The sequence below is a fragment of the Zeus faber genome (genome assembly GCF_960531495.2).
Source record: "Zeus faber genome assembly, chromosome: 21".
In the NCBI taxonomy this organism is placed as follows: Eukaryota; Metazoa; Chordata; class Actinopteri; order Zeiformes; family Zeidae; genus Zeus; species Zeus faber.
In genome coordinates, this window is record NC_137208.1 from 6634803 (window position 1) to 6649883 (window position 15081).

The 15081-nt window shown below is 41.6% G+C and overlaps 1 protein-coding gene across 1 annotated transcript; it reads right to left on the reverse strand.

The window, feature by feature from the left end:
* Positions 1-228: 228 nt before the first annotated feature.
* On the reverse strand, positions 229-14683 carry slco1e1 (solute carrier organic anion transporter family, member 1E1; the record flags this gene model as incomplete). Its single annotated transcript, XM_080022356.1, has 14 exons — positions 229-604; positions 1727-1844; positions 3667-3731; positions 3939-4123; positions 5494-5659; positions 6318-6513; positions 7767-7931; positions 8153-8422; positions 11076-11174; positions 11707-11856; positions 12837-12952; positions 13256-13388; positions 14355-14496; positions 14582-14683. The coding sequence occupies 14 exons, from the start codon at positions 14681-14683 to the stop codon at positions 229-231; spliced, it is 2283 nt and encodes a 760-aa protein (XP_079878482.1).
* Between the last annotated feature and the right edge of the window lie 398 nt (positions 14684-15081).

A 15081-nucleotide genomic window follows, 5' to 3' on the forward strand; every position in this document is an offset into this window, starting at 1 on the left:
TTTTTTTGGTTTTTTTTTCTGCTTGTGTAATTTAAACACAATCCGTGGTTTTATGAACTGTACAGTTTGAGTAAAAGTTCTTATACAGAAAAGATCACAATTGTTTTTACTGGACTTCACAACAGGATGCTGCCCGGTGCCTCCTTGGCAAGAACAACCACTGAAAATCAGTAAAATGTTTCCATTTAACTGGAGACGTTCCTCAGATGGGCCAAGGAACGTCTCCTTTTATTCACCTACATTCCCATCCTTCACGCCTCTTTCCAATATCTTGCCCCGTTCCTCGTCCAGCGTCTCTGCTGTTTCCATGGTAACGGCAGTGAGAACGTTGGCCTTCCCTGCCCGGGGAGACCTGGACGGCTCCTCGGCGTCTGTTATTATGAGCTCTGTTCTTGGATCCCCTTCTCCTTCGTCCCGGTCTAAAGGCGTGTGAGGCTGGCTCTCGTCGGGCTTCTCCGGGTTCTTGAGCTCGATTTCTCTCAGGGCTTCCGCCTGATCGCCGCCCTCTGGTTTCCGGAACTGTCGCCTCAGGAGGATGATGACGCCGACGACAAAGAAACAGGACGAGCCGCTCAGACAAGTGATGAGGCCCAGGAAGATGATCCTGAGACGAACGAGGGAGACAGTGAGGTGGACGGACAGGAGGAGCAGGATCTACAGAAACAAGCAGGTCTACAATAGGAAAACTTCTTGATACAGTTAATCTGGACAAGGGTAGCGTGGGTGATCCAAATGAGTTTCCCCCCTATGATTTGAGGAAAAATTATATATGACAACTTTTTTACCTTACCATATATTACAGTCATTGCTGGAACTTTGTTTTGGGTGTGCTATGCTGATGCTGTAATAGGGAGTCCAATTGGGAATATTATTACAATATGACACTATTTTTACAGATCCATATATTACAGACAGTACGGTTTGGGGGTCTTTGCAGTGCCAACTGTAGTTTCTTTGTTGTCGATGATGTGTTGATGAAGAAGGAATCTCCGCTGATACTGACTTGATTATAATAATATGTTTATTACAAGTAAGAACAGCATCAAACCAGACTTGCCATGGATGTTTGGGAGAGAACAGAGGTCAAATGCATTCCCTCCCGAATGGACCTAGGGAGTTTCCTTTATACTTGTACAGAGATAACATAGCACATCTGATTCCAATCCATAGGTCACAGTTCAGCGCCTGACTGACATACATTTAAGCACATTCCACTTCCCTTATCACCCTGGCCCCTGGAACTTCCTTACTCACAGGGGCCCCTGGCAACATCTGTTAGTTATTATATTATACAATGGGCTCTTTAACAATGGGCTCTGTCTTGGGACCCCAGGGCCCTCTCCACCCCAAATATTCACCTCACAACTTTAAATGAATATGACTTTTAGGAATTATTATTACCTTATTACAATATTACGCTATTTTCATATTCCCGTATATATAACAGTGCTTTTGTTTTGGGTTTGCAATGCTGCACTCTTCTGGAGTTGAGGTAAAGTCAGTTATTTATTCACACATCACGTACCTTCAGGATCAGTAACTGACAAAAAAAAAATGTCCACGATAAAAAATTAAGCGATGTACGTAGAGAAGGTTCGGTCACATAAAAGTATCAATGGTCATAAATGACATACATTTTCAGATGAAAATGTATGTCATTTTCACACATTCATATTTGACATAAAGTATTAATATAAAAGGTCATGTAGTGTTCATTGCCTCCTACCTGTACATATCGGAGTCGTACATGCGACATGCCCCTGTGCCGCCGCACTTCTTCATCGCCCACTTCAAGCAGGTGGAATCGATCAGCGCTCCAAAGTAAACTGGAGCTGGAATACCGCCTGCAGCGTACAACGCAGTCGAAAAATATACTGTCACAAGATACTACGAGCTTACTACTGTACAAGCTTACTACTGTACGAGCCAACTATGAGCATACTACGAGCTTACTACAATCTCACTACAAGCTTATACAAGCTTAAACGAGCTTACTAGGAACTTACTACCAGCTTATACAAGCTGACTACGAGCTTACTACAAGCTTATACAAGTAGACTACAAGCTTACTACGAACTTACTACCAGCTTATACAAGCTGACTACGAGCTTACTACAAGCTTATATGAGCTTACTACGAGCTGACTATGAACTTGCAAAGAGCTTATACAAGCAGACTACAAGCTTACTACGAGCTTATACAAGCTGACTACGAGCTGACTACGTGCTGACTACGAACTGACTACGAGCCTACTACGAGCTTACTACGAGCTGACTATGAGCTTACTACAAACTTATACCAGATGGCTATGAGCCTATAGGCGATGATTACAAGCTGACTATGAGCTTACTACAAGCTTACTTCAAGCTTACTACGAGCTGACTATAACCTGACTACCAGCTCACTCCAAGCTTATACGAGCTTTCTACGAGCAGACTACTGTACGAGCTTACTTCGAGCATACTATGAGCTTACTACAAAATTACTACAAGCTTATACAAGCCAATACAAGCTTACTAAGAGCTGACTACAAGCTGACTACAAGCTTACTACGAACTTACTACAAGCTTATACAAGCAGACTACGTGCTCACTACGAGCTTACTACAAGACGACTACAGACTGATACGAGATGACTACGGGCTGACTACGAGCTGACTACAAGCTTACCACGAGTTTATACGAGATGACTACGAGCTAACTACGAGCTTACTACAAACTTACTACGAGCTGACTACAAGCTTACTACGAGCTTATACGAGATGACTACGAGCTTACTACAAACTTACTATGAACTGACTATCAGTTTACTACAAACTTACTACGAGCTGACGAAGAGCTTACTCCAAGCTTATACCTTCTTTCTACAAGCAGACTACTGTACGAGCTAACTTCGAGCATACTATGAGCTTACTACAAACTTACTACAAGCTTATACAAGCCTATACAAGCTTACTATGAACTTACTACAAGCTTATTCATGATGACTAAAAGCCTATACGAGATGACTATGAGCTTACTACGAGCTTACTATGAGCTTACTACGAGCTTACTACAAGATGACTACGGGCTGATACGAGATGACTACGAGCTGACTACAAACTTGCTACTAGCTTATACGAGGTGACTACGAGCTAACTATGAACTTACTACAAATTTACTATGAGCTGACTACGAGCTTACTACGAGCTTACTATGAGCTTATACGAGCTGACTACAAGCTGACTACAAGCTTGCTACTAGCTTATCTGAGGTGACCACGAGCTAACTATGAACTTACTACAAATTTACTATGAGCTGACTACGAGCTTACTACGAGCTTACTAAAAACTTACTACGAGTTGACTTCAAGCTTACTACAAACTTACTACGAGCTGACTACGAGCTTACTACAAACTTACGAGTTGACGTCAAGCTTACTAAAAACTTACTACGAGCTGACCACGAGCTTACTACGAGCTGACTACAAGCTTACTACGAGCTTACTACGAGCTTATATGAGATGACGTGCGAAATGAGCGAAAGTGATCCATTGCGTGGATAGCGCAGAATTTAGAAAATGGCCCCTGACCTACAATGATCCACCCAATAAAACAGAGTCACACCTGCAAGCAATGCAAGACAAGCTTAACAACCAAGAGAGGCTTGCACAAAGCAACCTTCTTACCCAGCGTCCTCACCACCAGGGTCTGGATCCCGAGGGCCAGGCTTTTGAGCTCTGGTGAGATGCATCTGCACACAGAGGACACAAACTATTTCCAAATAAACTGATATTAAATACTATATATACATACTATATACTACATATACTATATACTACTGATAAAATACTTTTAGCAGTTTCTCATGAGGTCATGTTTCCAGTAATTAAAGGAATGGTGAGAAATAGTGCAGCATCATCATTATTTGTGACTGGTCTGCAGTGGCCACGCGGGCTACCGTATGATGACCATGTATCCGGGCGTGGCCCCCAGGGAGTTGATGAAGGAGCTGAGGACGGACACGGCCATGTAGGACGTGAAGCTGCGGCTGCAGTCCTTGTCCCTGGGACACTGACCCAGCCGCACCGACTCACTGCCCCCTGCTGGCGAGGCCTGGGACACGCAGCTGCAGTTGTGGAAGACCTGAGAGAGAGAGGACCCCAACCATCCACCCATTTTTTTATTCTCCTTTTTAAAAAATTATTGAAATAAACTGCAATACAAGTATATATATCATTTTTTTTTTTTTTTTTAAGACAAGGCTGAAAGTGTCTGGCGCTCAGCAACCCCTGATCCCACCGACACAAATGAAGCGTTTAAGCGCGTAATTGGGGCAGTCCAGACATTTTGTAGTGCAAGTTTGATCCACATCGATCTATACTTGGAGCAGGAACTAGTGGAAAACTGTTTTTCTGAAGGACGCAGAACCCACCGCTCCGCCCTGGGTTGGCGGAGCGGGGCGGGCTGGGGTGGTGGAGCACGGCGCTTTCTGACGTCAACATCCAATTTGTTAGTGTAGGGTGTGGCTCTGAGGGGGGTTTCGCATGGGGCGTGGTGTACCACCCTCCGTTGGTGTGTATTGGTCGCGTCGCGCAGGATCTTCGACGGGTTGAGACGAGAGACAGCAGGAGCCGCTGCTGCGTTCCATCGGAACTCGTAAAATTGTAACTTGTGTTGGTAGGGAGAAATGCTGCGTTTTACGAGAACTCGTAAAACTGTGATTGCAACAGTTTCTTTGAGAGATGCTATACACTAGGTACTCGATATTAACAAATGGTGACGCAATGATATGTATTTCTGGATCAATTTTTGAGCAAACTCCAACACCACCATGCTGCATCTCCTTCAGCTCATTAAACACAGGCTCACTGTCATCGTTTGAAAAGTATCTCGGTTTGGAGAATCCTGGTAGAGGACCGTCTTCTCTGGATTGATCCGTTGTGGATCTGGGTCCAATTTGCTGTGACTCAACTGGACCTCGTGCTTTATCATTATGTTGATCATTGTTCATGTAAGTGTTGTGTTTTTAATTCAAAATCACAATAAAAGAACAAATCAGACATTTACATGAGCGCATTTACACCCCATCGACGTCCAGGGCACAGTCGCTTTCACTTGTTAAAATTGTATTCCTATTTTGTATTTTTTGCATTTTTATAGAGACACTGTTTTTTTTATTCTTTTCATCTTGTGATGCACCTTTTCCTGCTGTGTATTTGCTTGAGCAGCTACTGGCACCGAAATTTGACTGGAACAAATTTACCTCAAATAGACAGTCATTCCCCACATGTGTAAATAAATTGTATAATATCAATATATAATTAATATTAGAAGTAGAGGTATATGAATATAAAAATATCAATTTATATATCATATATTACTTTATATTATAACATACATATAATATAATCAATATATGTGTATTTACAATTTATATTCTATCTATTTACATATATTTATACAATAAATATTTTGTAATAAATCCTATTTTTATCGCTGGGAGTGTTTCCTACCGTGTTCCTTCCGTATCCAGAGGAGCTGAGGCATCCGGCCATGCAGGGCGACGTGTAGGTCATTCCGCTGTCTGAACACACGGGGTCCCACTCGTCCACGGAGCAGGAACACTCCCCGTTGCACTCCGAGAAGAGCGCGTCCCCCTGGTGCCACACCCCGGGCGTCCTGCGGGGCGCGGGCTTTGCACTTATATATTTACCACATTCATTCATTCGTTCATTCAAAATTATCCATCGATACGTGCATTTTAACAACGCTGTCTTACACACTGGTACACACAGTGCATGTACAGTTTTTATACATACTGTACATATATTTTTTGCAAACTTGCCTTTTTTCCTATTATTTTCAGAGTGTGAATTGTTGAAAGAGAGATTTTATTCTAGGGTTATTTGTCTGGTTTCTGATTCATTTTTCTAGGTTTTCTTTTCATGTCTATTGATTGATTATATTTTGAGCTTCTCGTTTTTAAAAAGGATATTTAACAGTTGTTGTTTTTTGACTTGCTGAAATATGGCAAAGCAAATGTTCCTTCAAGTTTCCATTTGGAAAAATTAAGCTGCATTCTAAAATGAGCTCATATGTTAAACACGAGCTCACTAAGAACAACCACATTTGAACCACATTAATCAATCAGTTAATCAACCAACCTATAAAATTATCAATCAACCAATAAATCACCAATCAATTACCCATTAATAAGCCAATAATCAATCAATCAATCGTCAATAAACCACCAATCGATTCGCCAAGAACCTATCAATCAATCAGCCCCTCACCCAATCAATGAATCAATAAATCAAACAGTCACTCAGCAACTGACCCGTTGTAGGAGGCGGTGAGCCCGGCGACGGGAACGTTGTCACACTTGGTGCCGAACTGCAGGAGGAGCAGGAGGTAAGCGGTGAAGGAGGTGACGAGGGAGAGCTGGGCCCCGGACACCACGCCCAGCTTGTACCTCTTCATCAGCAGCCCCCCGAGGAAGATCCCCGCCGCCACCACGGGCAGGTTGAGCACGCCTGGGGGAGGAACAGCCACAGGGTGGACCCCAAATAAACAGAGGACCCTCTCACCCATGTCCCAAAAATATCATTTGATATTATTTGACGTGTAATGTGATATTTCTCACACTAAGCATTCAAGGGAAACGTATGAGACATATTTGTATTGCACCATTTGAAAAAACAGAATATAAAGACAACGTATTGAGTTAAATAAACATCAATTCAGTGAATACGTTGTAGTTACACAGATTATTAAAAATTCATAGAAATGTACTATCGCGATGCGGTGGCGAGGAAATGCACGTGGCGGGATTTGTTCGGTTAAAAGGAGATTATATACTATATATGCATATGCATAAAAATACGATATTTCTAAAAAAAATTATAGATGCACAAAAATCTAACCAACTATCCGGCTCGAATTTCTCCGGACGTTTGACACCCGGGTCAGGTTGCGTGACACGTGATAGTGGACACTGAACCCGAAAAGATGTCGTTCTTCATCAACATTTGTTCCTCATGTTATGAAGCCAAAACGAAAAGCAGGACACAACCGCGAGTCGGAGTCTGTCCGAGCTTATTTGGGGTGTCAGCAAGTCTGGAAAGCAAAGAGCCATGGACACCATTTCCACCGGCCTGATTAGAATCAGAATCATCAGATCTTTTTTATGGGTGGTACAATTTGCAATCAAGAAGATCTTACAATCGAAAAGCTTATTTTCGCGGTTGATCCTTATCAGGGAGTCGGGGCCGTTGCTGTAAGCCAACGAGTCAAACGCAACTCAGGGCTTGAACCATTCTAATTTATTTCACAAAAGGTGCAGCGATCCACAGTGCTTCCCTGCATGTTAACAACACGTGTGCTAAAAACGCCATCGGCTTCCATGATACTCTTTTTTTCTTGACAGCAATAAAATGCAACATCAAAGAAAACAGGTAGACCACCGAATCGCTGCCCTCTGGTGGCCAGGTGAGGGATAGACCGAATCCCTTACATTTGAGTGGGATATATTTTCCATCTGAGGCACTTATAATAAAATAAATAATGATTTATATATATATATGTATATATAAATATGTATATGTATAATAAAAACATATATAAAGTATACATATATATATATATATATATATATATATATATATATATAAAATAGAAAATCCTGTTATTGCTCTTGGTGTCAGATTGTAGTATTGGAGACATCGCTGCTCTAATATTGGCGCCCTATCACAGACGGTGTTAGTGCATCTGGACTTGGTGCCTTTACCGATGAGGAAGTTCGCTCTGGACGCAGACTGCCCAAACTGCTGCTCCATGTACTTGGCTTTGAAGGTGAGGAGGCCGATGAAGGAGTTGAACTTCAGGACGCTCCCGCAGAGCAGCAGGAAGTAGGACGGCGTGCTGAGCAGCCGCTTCAGAGAGGGGAGGAACCCTGCACAACCAGCACAATGACACCGGGAACACACACACACACACACACACACACACACACACACACACACACACACACACACACACACACACACACACACACACACACACACACACACACACACACACACACACACACAGACGTGCAAACAATAGCTGATCTAAAAAATTAATATCTGGAAGTGGATGGATGGATAGATAATAATTTGACTTGAATGAGACCTTTGGCGATGTCGATCAGTTTGACGCTGTTGTTGTTGTGGTTGTTGTTGTTGTTGTTGTTGTTGTTAGGGCTCTCCTCCCCCACATCCAGGGTCTCCACGCTGGTGGGCGGCTTGCCCTCCTCCGGCTCCTCCGCCCCCTGCTGGGGCAGCGAGCGGGGCAGGAACCAGAAGGGGATTCCAGCGAAGAGGAGGATGCCGGAGGAGACCAGGAAGCCCACCCACCAAGCACCCACCCAGCGGGCGTCCTTAGGGGTGATGGTCACAGTGTCTGGATTCACACACATAATAATAATAATAATAATAATAATAATAATAATAATAATAATAACAAAAATAGCTGCAGGCTGCAATACACAGGATGCAGTTTAGACGTGTTGGGTGCGTTTTACAGTTTCCCGGGTTCTCTGAAACACAGCACAATTTTCCGAAGTTTACATTGAACGCAGCATGGGCTCCCCCCCGGTCTGTCGTCTCCTGGTTGCTCGTCTTGTGAAGCAACCAGCATGCGGTCTACACAGCGCAACTCTCCTGTCTGTAAATCAACCATCCCTGCTTGCCTGTAAACCAGAACTTCTCATTGTTATAACTCACCGTGTTGTCTGTGGAAATAGAGCTGCACTCTCAGTGACCGGTGGCCGTTTGGTGCCGTGCCGGGCACCGCGTTTAATTGTTGAGTATTTCCTTTGGTTTTTCATTAACATCTGCTCGGTATGTGGACCATAGCTTTTGGCGAAGTACGTCCTCCAGATAGTTTTAGCCGGGTTGGACATATTTTGGCGTGAAATGTAATAATAATAATAATAATAATAATAATAATGATAAATATAATAATAAATATAGCTGCATGCGTCAATTCACGGGGTCCAGTTTAATCATGTTGGGTAACGTATTACAGGTTTTCGAGGTTCCGAGGTTCCGTAATCTGAGGTTGGTCGGCTTCGGGGGCCCTCAACCCCGCTGTGCACTGCCTGGCCGGAGAGCGCCGGGGGGAGAGAGAGGGCGGAGGAAGCACCGGCGCTCCTGCTGTGCGATTGGCTGTTCACGTCACGCGTCTTGTAAAACGCAGCGCGAGTTACAGTTTTCCTTTAAATGCCGCCTCGGCTCGATGGATGTCACACCTGCTAGTGGCTGGAGGGGAATGACTTCAGAAAGACGAAGCTTGGAACGATAACATAACACGATAATAATTTTGGATGATGACGGCCCACTCCTGATATTACAACAGGTTTTCAACCATGTCTGTGCGTCCTGCCGTTGTTGTGTTTCAGATGCTTTTAGCTCTTGAAACGTCGAGCAATAACAATTCGAAAAGGGGGCAGAACGCTGGACCCCCAAATAGTTTCTGTATTTTCATTTGTATCGCTAGAAAATGTTTGAAAAGAAGATTACATTTTATTTTTATTGTATTAGTGTTAATTACCCTTTTTATTACCATCAAATAGCTCAATGCACATAATGTCATTTGAATGTGAGATAAAAATATAATAAAATGTAATTAAATCAAATATAAAACCACAAACAGAACTACAGACAGACAGACAAACTGTGTGGTTATTTAGTTCGATACCTGTCGACAGACAGACAGACAGACAGACAGACAGACAGAGGGAGGGCGAGAGAGAGAGGTAGATAGATAGATAGATAGATAGATAGATAGATAGATAGATAGATAGATAGATAGGTTGATTGATTGATAGATAAGTTAATGTCATGTCATCTAATGTAATTTAATGTCATGTAATTAAATGTAATTAAATGTAATTTGATGTAATGTAATTAAATGTATTGTAATGGAGTGTGATTCTGTCTTCTTCAATGAAGAATTGAAATGTAAATGCAAATGCAGTGTATTGTAAAGTTATTATTCCAATCGATTCCTCAAATATTAAACTACTCAAGAGCGTTGATTACCTTTAAAACTCTTAATCTATCATCCTCCGGTAAAAAGTGTAAAAAGTGTCATTCGGCACAAAGTTCAACGTCTCTATATTAATAATTGATCATCATTTGATCAAAAGCTCAGAGTTAAGCAGCAGAGTTTTCAGACCATGAACTGGAATGTATTAAAATTTTAAATCCAGCCAAAGATCATTATAGATTTAAAGATCATTCATCTGTAAATACATGAAACAGCTGCTCCCATTGGTCGGAATGTGCTTGGTTACTTTCCAGCACTAATAATCTGTTACTTTACATAAAAAGTAATCATTACTTTTACAAGTAATTCATTACTTTCACTGGTGATCCCTTACTTTTCACAACTAGTAATCCGTTACTTTCACTAGTAATCAGTTTCTTTCCGTTCACTAGTAATCTGTTCCTTTACACCACCAGTAATCAGTTACTTTAACACAATAATAATAATAGTAATAAAAATAATACATTTAGCTGCAGGCAGCAGCTATATTGAACACATTTTCGAGTTCCCACCGAACATAGCATCAGGTCGTGCTGTTGCCTGTCTTTACATCAGCATTAATACTAATTGAGTTACAAATTTTCGAGTTTCCTTGGAACGCAGCATCAGCTTAAAACAATGATAATTATAATTAGAATAAAAATAATGAGAATAATAATAATAGCTATGATAACAAGAATACAGTTATAATACAATAACAGTGATAATAATACAATAATAATAATAATAATAATGATAATAATAATGTTGATAATAACACCAATAAGAATAATAATAGTAATGATAACAATAATACAGTTATAATATAATAATAGTAATGATAATAACATTATATACATATTTAATAATTATATATATATATATAATAACATAAACCATAATAATACATTAATTCTACTAAACTTAAGGTAATATATCAACTTTTTGAATTGAATAGGATTCAGAATAAAATATTTTATCAATAAGTCATGTACATGTATACATGTATTTGTGGCCCACTTACCCAAATCAACATATCCAATATCCACATAGAGTTTGGCACAGTAGGAGCCCAGAAGGAACCCGAACATTGGACCAAGAAGAGTGATGGTCTGGAGACAAGCTGACAACCACAAAGAAATACACTATATGCATTTAACAGTAATATTTTGGACAATTTAGTATTGTGCCCCTGTTGCTTGCACCATCAAAGTCATTGTTTTATTTACTTAAAAATGAAAATAAAATGAAATGACATAATGATATAATGAAAACTATGTAAATAAAAAAAAATAAATATATATTCCTAGATGTCCTAGATGGACCTAAAAAACATCGCACTGTTCTCAACATCCAGTTTTCTTTCTTTCTTTCTTCCTTCTTTCCTTCCTTCTTTCTTCCTTTCTTCTTTTTTTCTTTCCTTCTTCCTTCCATTCTCTCCTTCCTTCCTTCCTTCCTTCCTTCCTTCTTTCTTTCCTTTTGTTCTTTCCTTCTTTCCTCCTCCCTTCTTTCTTTCTTTCTTAATATATGTATATATATACTGTATATACTGTATACATATATATACAGTTTATACAGTATATACTGTGTGTGTGTGTGTATATATATATATATGTTTATAAATATACATATAAACAGTATATGATACAATGTACCTATGTAGAAGGGGGAGTTTTCGGCTTTAGCGAAGTCGTCGATGTAGGAGATGCCGAGCGGCGTGACGGGCGTCTCCCCGATGCCCCGCAGAGCGTTTCCTAGGAACACGTAGATCCACATGTGGGAACTGGAGTCCTTCACACACACTCCTTAAAAACACACACACACACACACACACACACACACACACACACACACACACACACACACACACACACACACACACACACACACACACACACACACACACACACACACACACACACACACTTTTATTGTATTATGACTTATTGTTCATAGCTAAGCCTATTGTCTGTTGTAGCATGGCTCTGTGGAAATACTCAAATCTGATTGGTCAGTCGCGAGCGATCAGCGGTCGGTTATTTTGGAATAATGACACTGTCTGTTGAAATTCACTGTTGTCACGGGCAACCACTCCTTCCTGCCTGGATTCACGTCGCTCCTATCGCTCCACCTACATGATGACATTAACACTAGCGAGTGGCGACATCTAGTGACGCTACATAGAAACTTCAATGAAAGACTGTAAATATATATAAATATAGTACATATATATATATATATATATATATATAGTAGTAGTTCACTACTTTGTTGCAGTGATGAATTGTTGTGGAACTATTAGTTATAAAATAATTGAAATTGAAATTGTCTCAGTGTATTATTTGACTTCGTAAGTGGCTGTGCAATCACAGTGATAAGACCCTAATCACCCTGACAGGGTTATTTTATTTACCATAATGACCATCTGCTTACACATTGTGTGTTACATAATCTGATGTGTGTGTGTGTGTGTGTGTGTGTGTGTGTGTGTGTGTGTGTGTGTGTGTGTGTGGTGTGTGTGTGTGTACGGGTGTGTGTGTGTGTGTGTGTGTGTGTGTGTGTGTGTGAGGGTGTATGTGTCTGTGTGTGGGCGTACATGCATGTGTGTGTGTGTGTGTGTGTGTGTGCGTGCGTGCGTGCATGTGTGTGTGTGTGTGTGTGTATGTGTGTGTGTGTGTGTGTGTGTGTGTGAGGGTGTATGTGTCTGTGTGTGGGCGTACATGCATGTGTGTGTGTGTGTGTGTGTGCGTGCGTGCGTGCGTGTGTGTGTTAGACCTGTTGTCACCTGTGTTGCTTCCTTTCTGGATGCTGGCGTCCTCTCTCTGCTGCAGTGGATCCACACAGGCCATGATGCTCACACTCTTATTTTGAAAACCCTGGATCATTGTTTCGTACTGGTAGCTGGGAAATACAAGCCGGCCAACAAGGAGGAGACATTTTGGGGTTTAATTGGAACACTTTCCATCTAGTTCCTCCAAATTCCAATTGATTTTACGCCGATGCCGTGAATTGGTATCTGCTCCTGAGTTAAAGTGGTGATCCATGATCCATGGGAAACTGGGATTATTTCTTCTTCCTTTTGATTAAAATGACTTCATTCATATTTTAATATTTTTATTTCATTATTATTATTCCTGCACTTCTTGTCATTTGTTTGTTTGTTTGTTTGTTTGTTTGTGTTTGTTGGTGTGTTTATTTTTTTACCGTCCCATGAAGAAGTGCGGCAGCCCGGTGAGGAGCGCTCCCACCGCCATGAGGAGACATCCCACACCGATGAGCCGGGGCCGGTGCAGCCTGGCCCCAAAATGGCTGACCACCGCCAGGAACAGCAGGTTACCTAGCAACCACCAGCAACATAACAATATGAGAGGGGGGAGATCTAATGTCATCCAACCTAACCCAATCGAATCAAATCAATTTAATCTAATCTAAATCGATCTAATGTAATTCTGTATATCAAATCAAATCAATCTAATCTAATCTAATCTATTCTTATCTGCAGTTATTCTTATAGGAAAAGTTGTAATATGGCATTTTTCTCATGTACTGGAAAGATAACGAGAAAATAAACACCATATTAAACTGCATCTTTCCCCACATAATAATAAAGATAATGAGACCACTGTGAACTGTACATTTTTGAAATTTTATGGAATGGATTTACCAGAGTCTACTCTACTCTACTCTAATCGAATCTTATCTAATTTAAACTAGTCTACTCTACTCTACTCTAATCTAATTTAAACTACTCTAATCTAATCTAATCTACTATAATCTACTCCAATCTAATCGACTCTAATGGACTCAAATCTCATCTAAATTTATCTACTTGAATCTAATCGTATCTAAACTAATCTAATCGAATCTACTTGAATCTAATGTAATCTTATATACTCTACTCTACTCTACCCTACTCTTATCTAATGTAATCTAATGTAATCTAATGTAATCTAATCTAATCTAATCTACTCTAGTCTAATCTAATCTTATTTAATAAAATCTACTCTAATCGAATCTAGTCTAATCTAATCTAATCTAATCTACAGACATCTCCCTTCGCCCCCATTCTACCTCCATGACACTCAGGTCCTCCATTGGCCTTGGTTAAAACAAAGCTATTCCAAATCACCGGAATATGGTCTGCTCCATCTTTTCACTTTTTCAACACGAGCTGCTCTCGAATGTCAATCATACGTGAAGTTGCTCAACTCCACTTAGTCACAATTTGATAAACCAGTCCAAAGAGGATGGTCCCGCATGGTTTTGGCCCAGAACATTCAGCACATCGGGCGGAGAACTCCACCGATCTCGAAGCCGCCGTCGATGAGTCCGATGAGCGAGCTGGAGAGGTCGAAGCGCCGCTCGATCTGCGTGATGGAGCTCTTCATGTAGGTCCCGGCCAGCGCCTTGGAGAAGTAGGCGAAGGACAGCGCCACGATGAACATCTGGGGGGAGAAGCAGGCGTCACGTCACCACGGAAGCTGCGAGACGGGCCTCAGATGGGCCGACCTTCGGGCGCCTCGTCCCGACCTTGAGCGTGGAGCAGCCGCCGGGCCGCCTGGCCGTCTGGGCGGGGACGCAGAGCGCCTGCTGGCTGGTCAGCTTCTCCCTGTCCACGGCCGGGTCGCCCATCGTCGCCGGCTCCCTGTCTTCCTGTCTTTCTGTCCGTCCTTCCGACCACCCGTCTTTCCTTCCTCTGTGTGACGGGGGGGGAATCAGAACCGTGACACCAGAGAAGAAGAACAATTCCCCACAAAGCAACTCTTACAGGACGGGGGGGGGGGGGCAGAAAGCCTTCCCTGCCCTTACACGTGACAACACCCAAAGATGATGTTCAAAAAGTGTCAGAGCTCTCATTATTAGATATTATTTTACTGTGCATTTGAACATCAACAGTGCCGTGATTCAGTCAAAGAACATACATTTTGGAGGGGAATTCGAAATTTGAATCACTGTCAAAAATAGAACAGAAAAATCCACCCACTCAGGCCTCGGGATCCATCTACCTATCCAAAGGCTTTTTCTGCTAC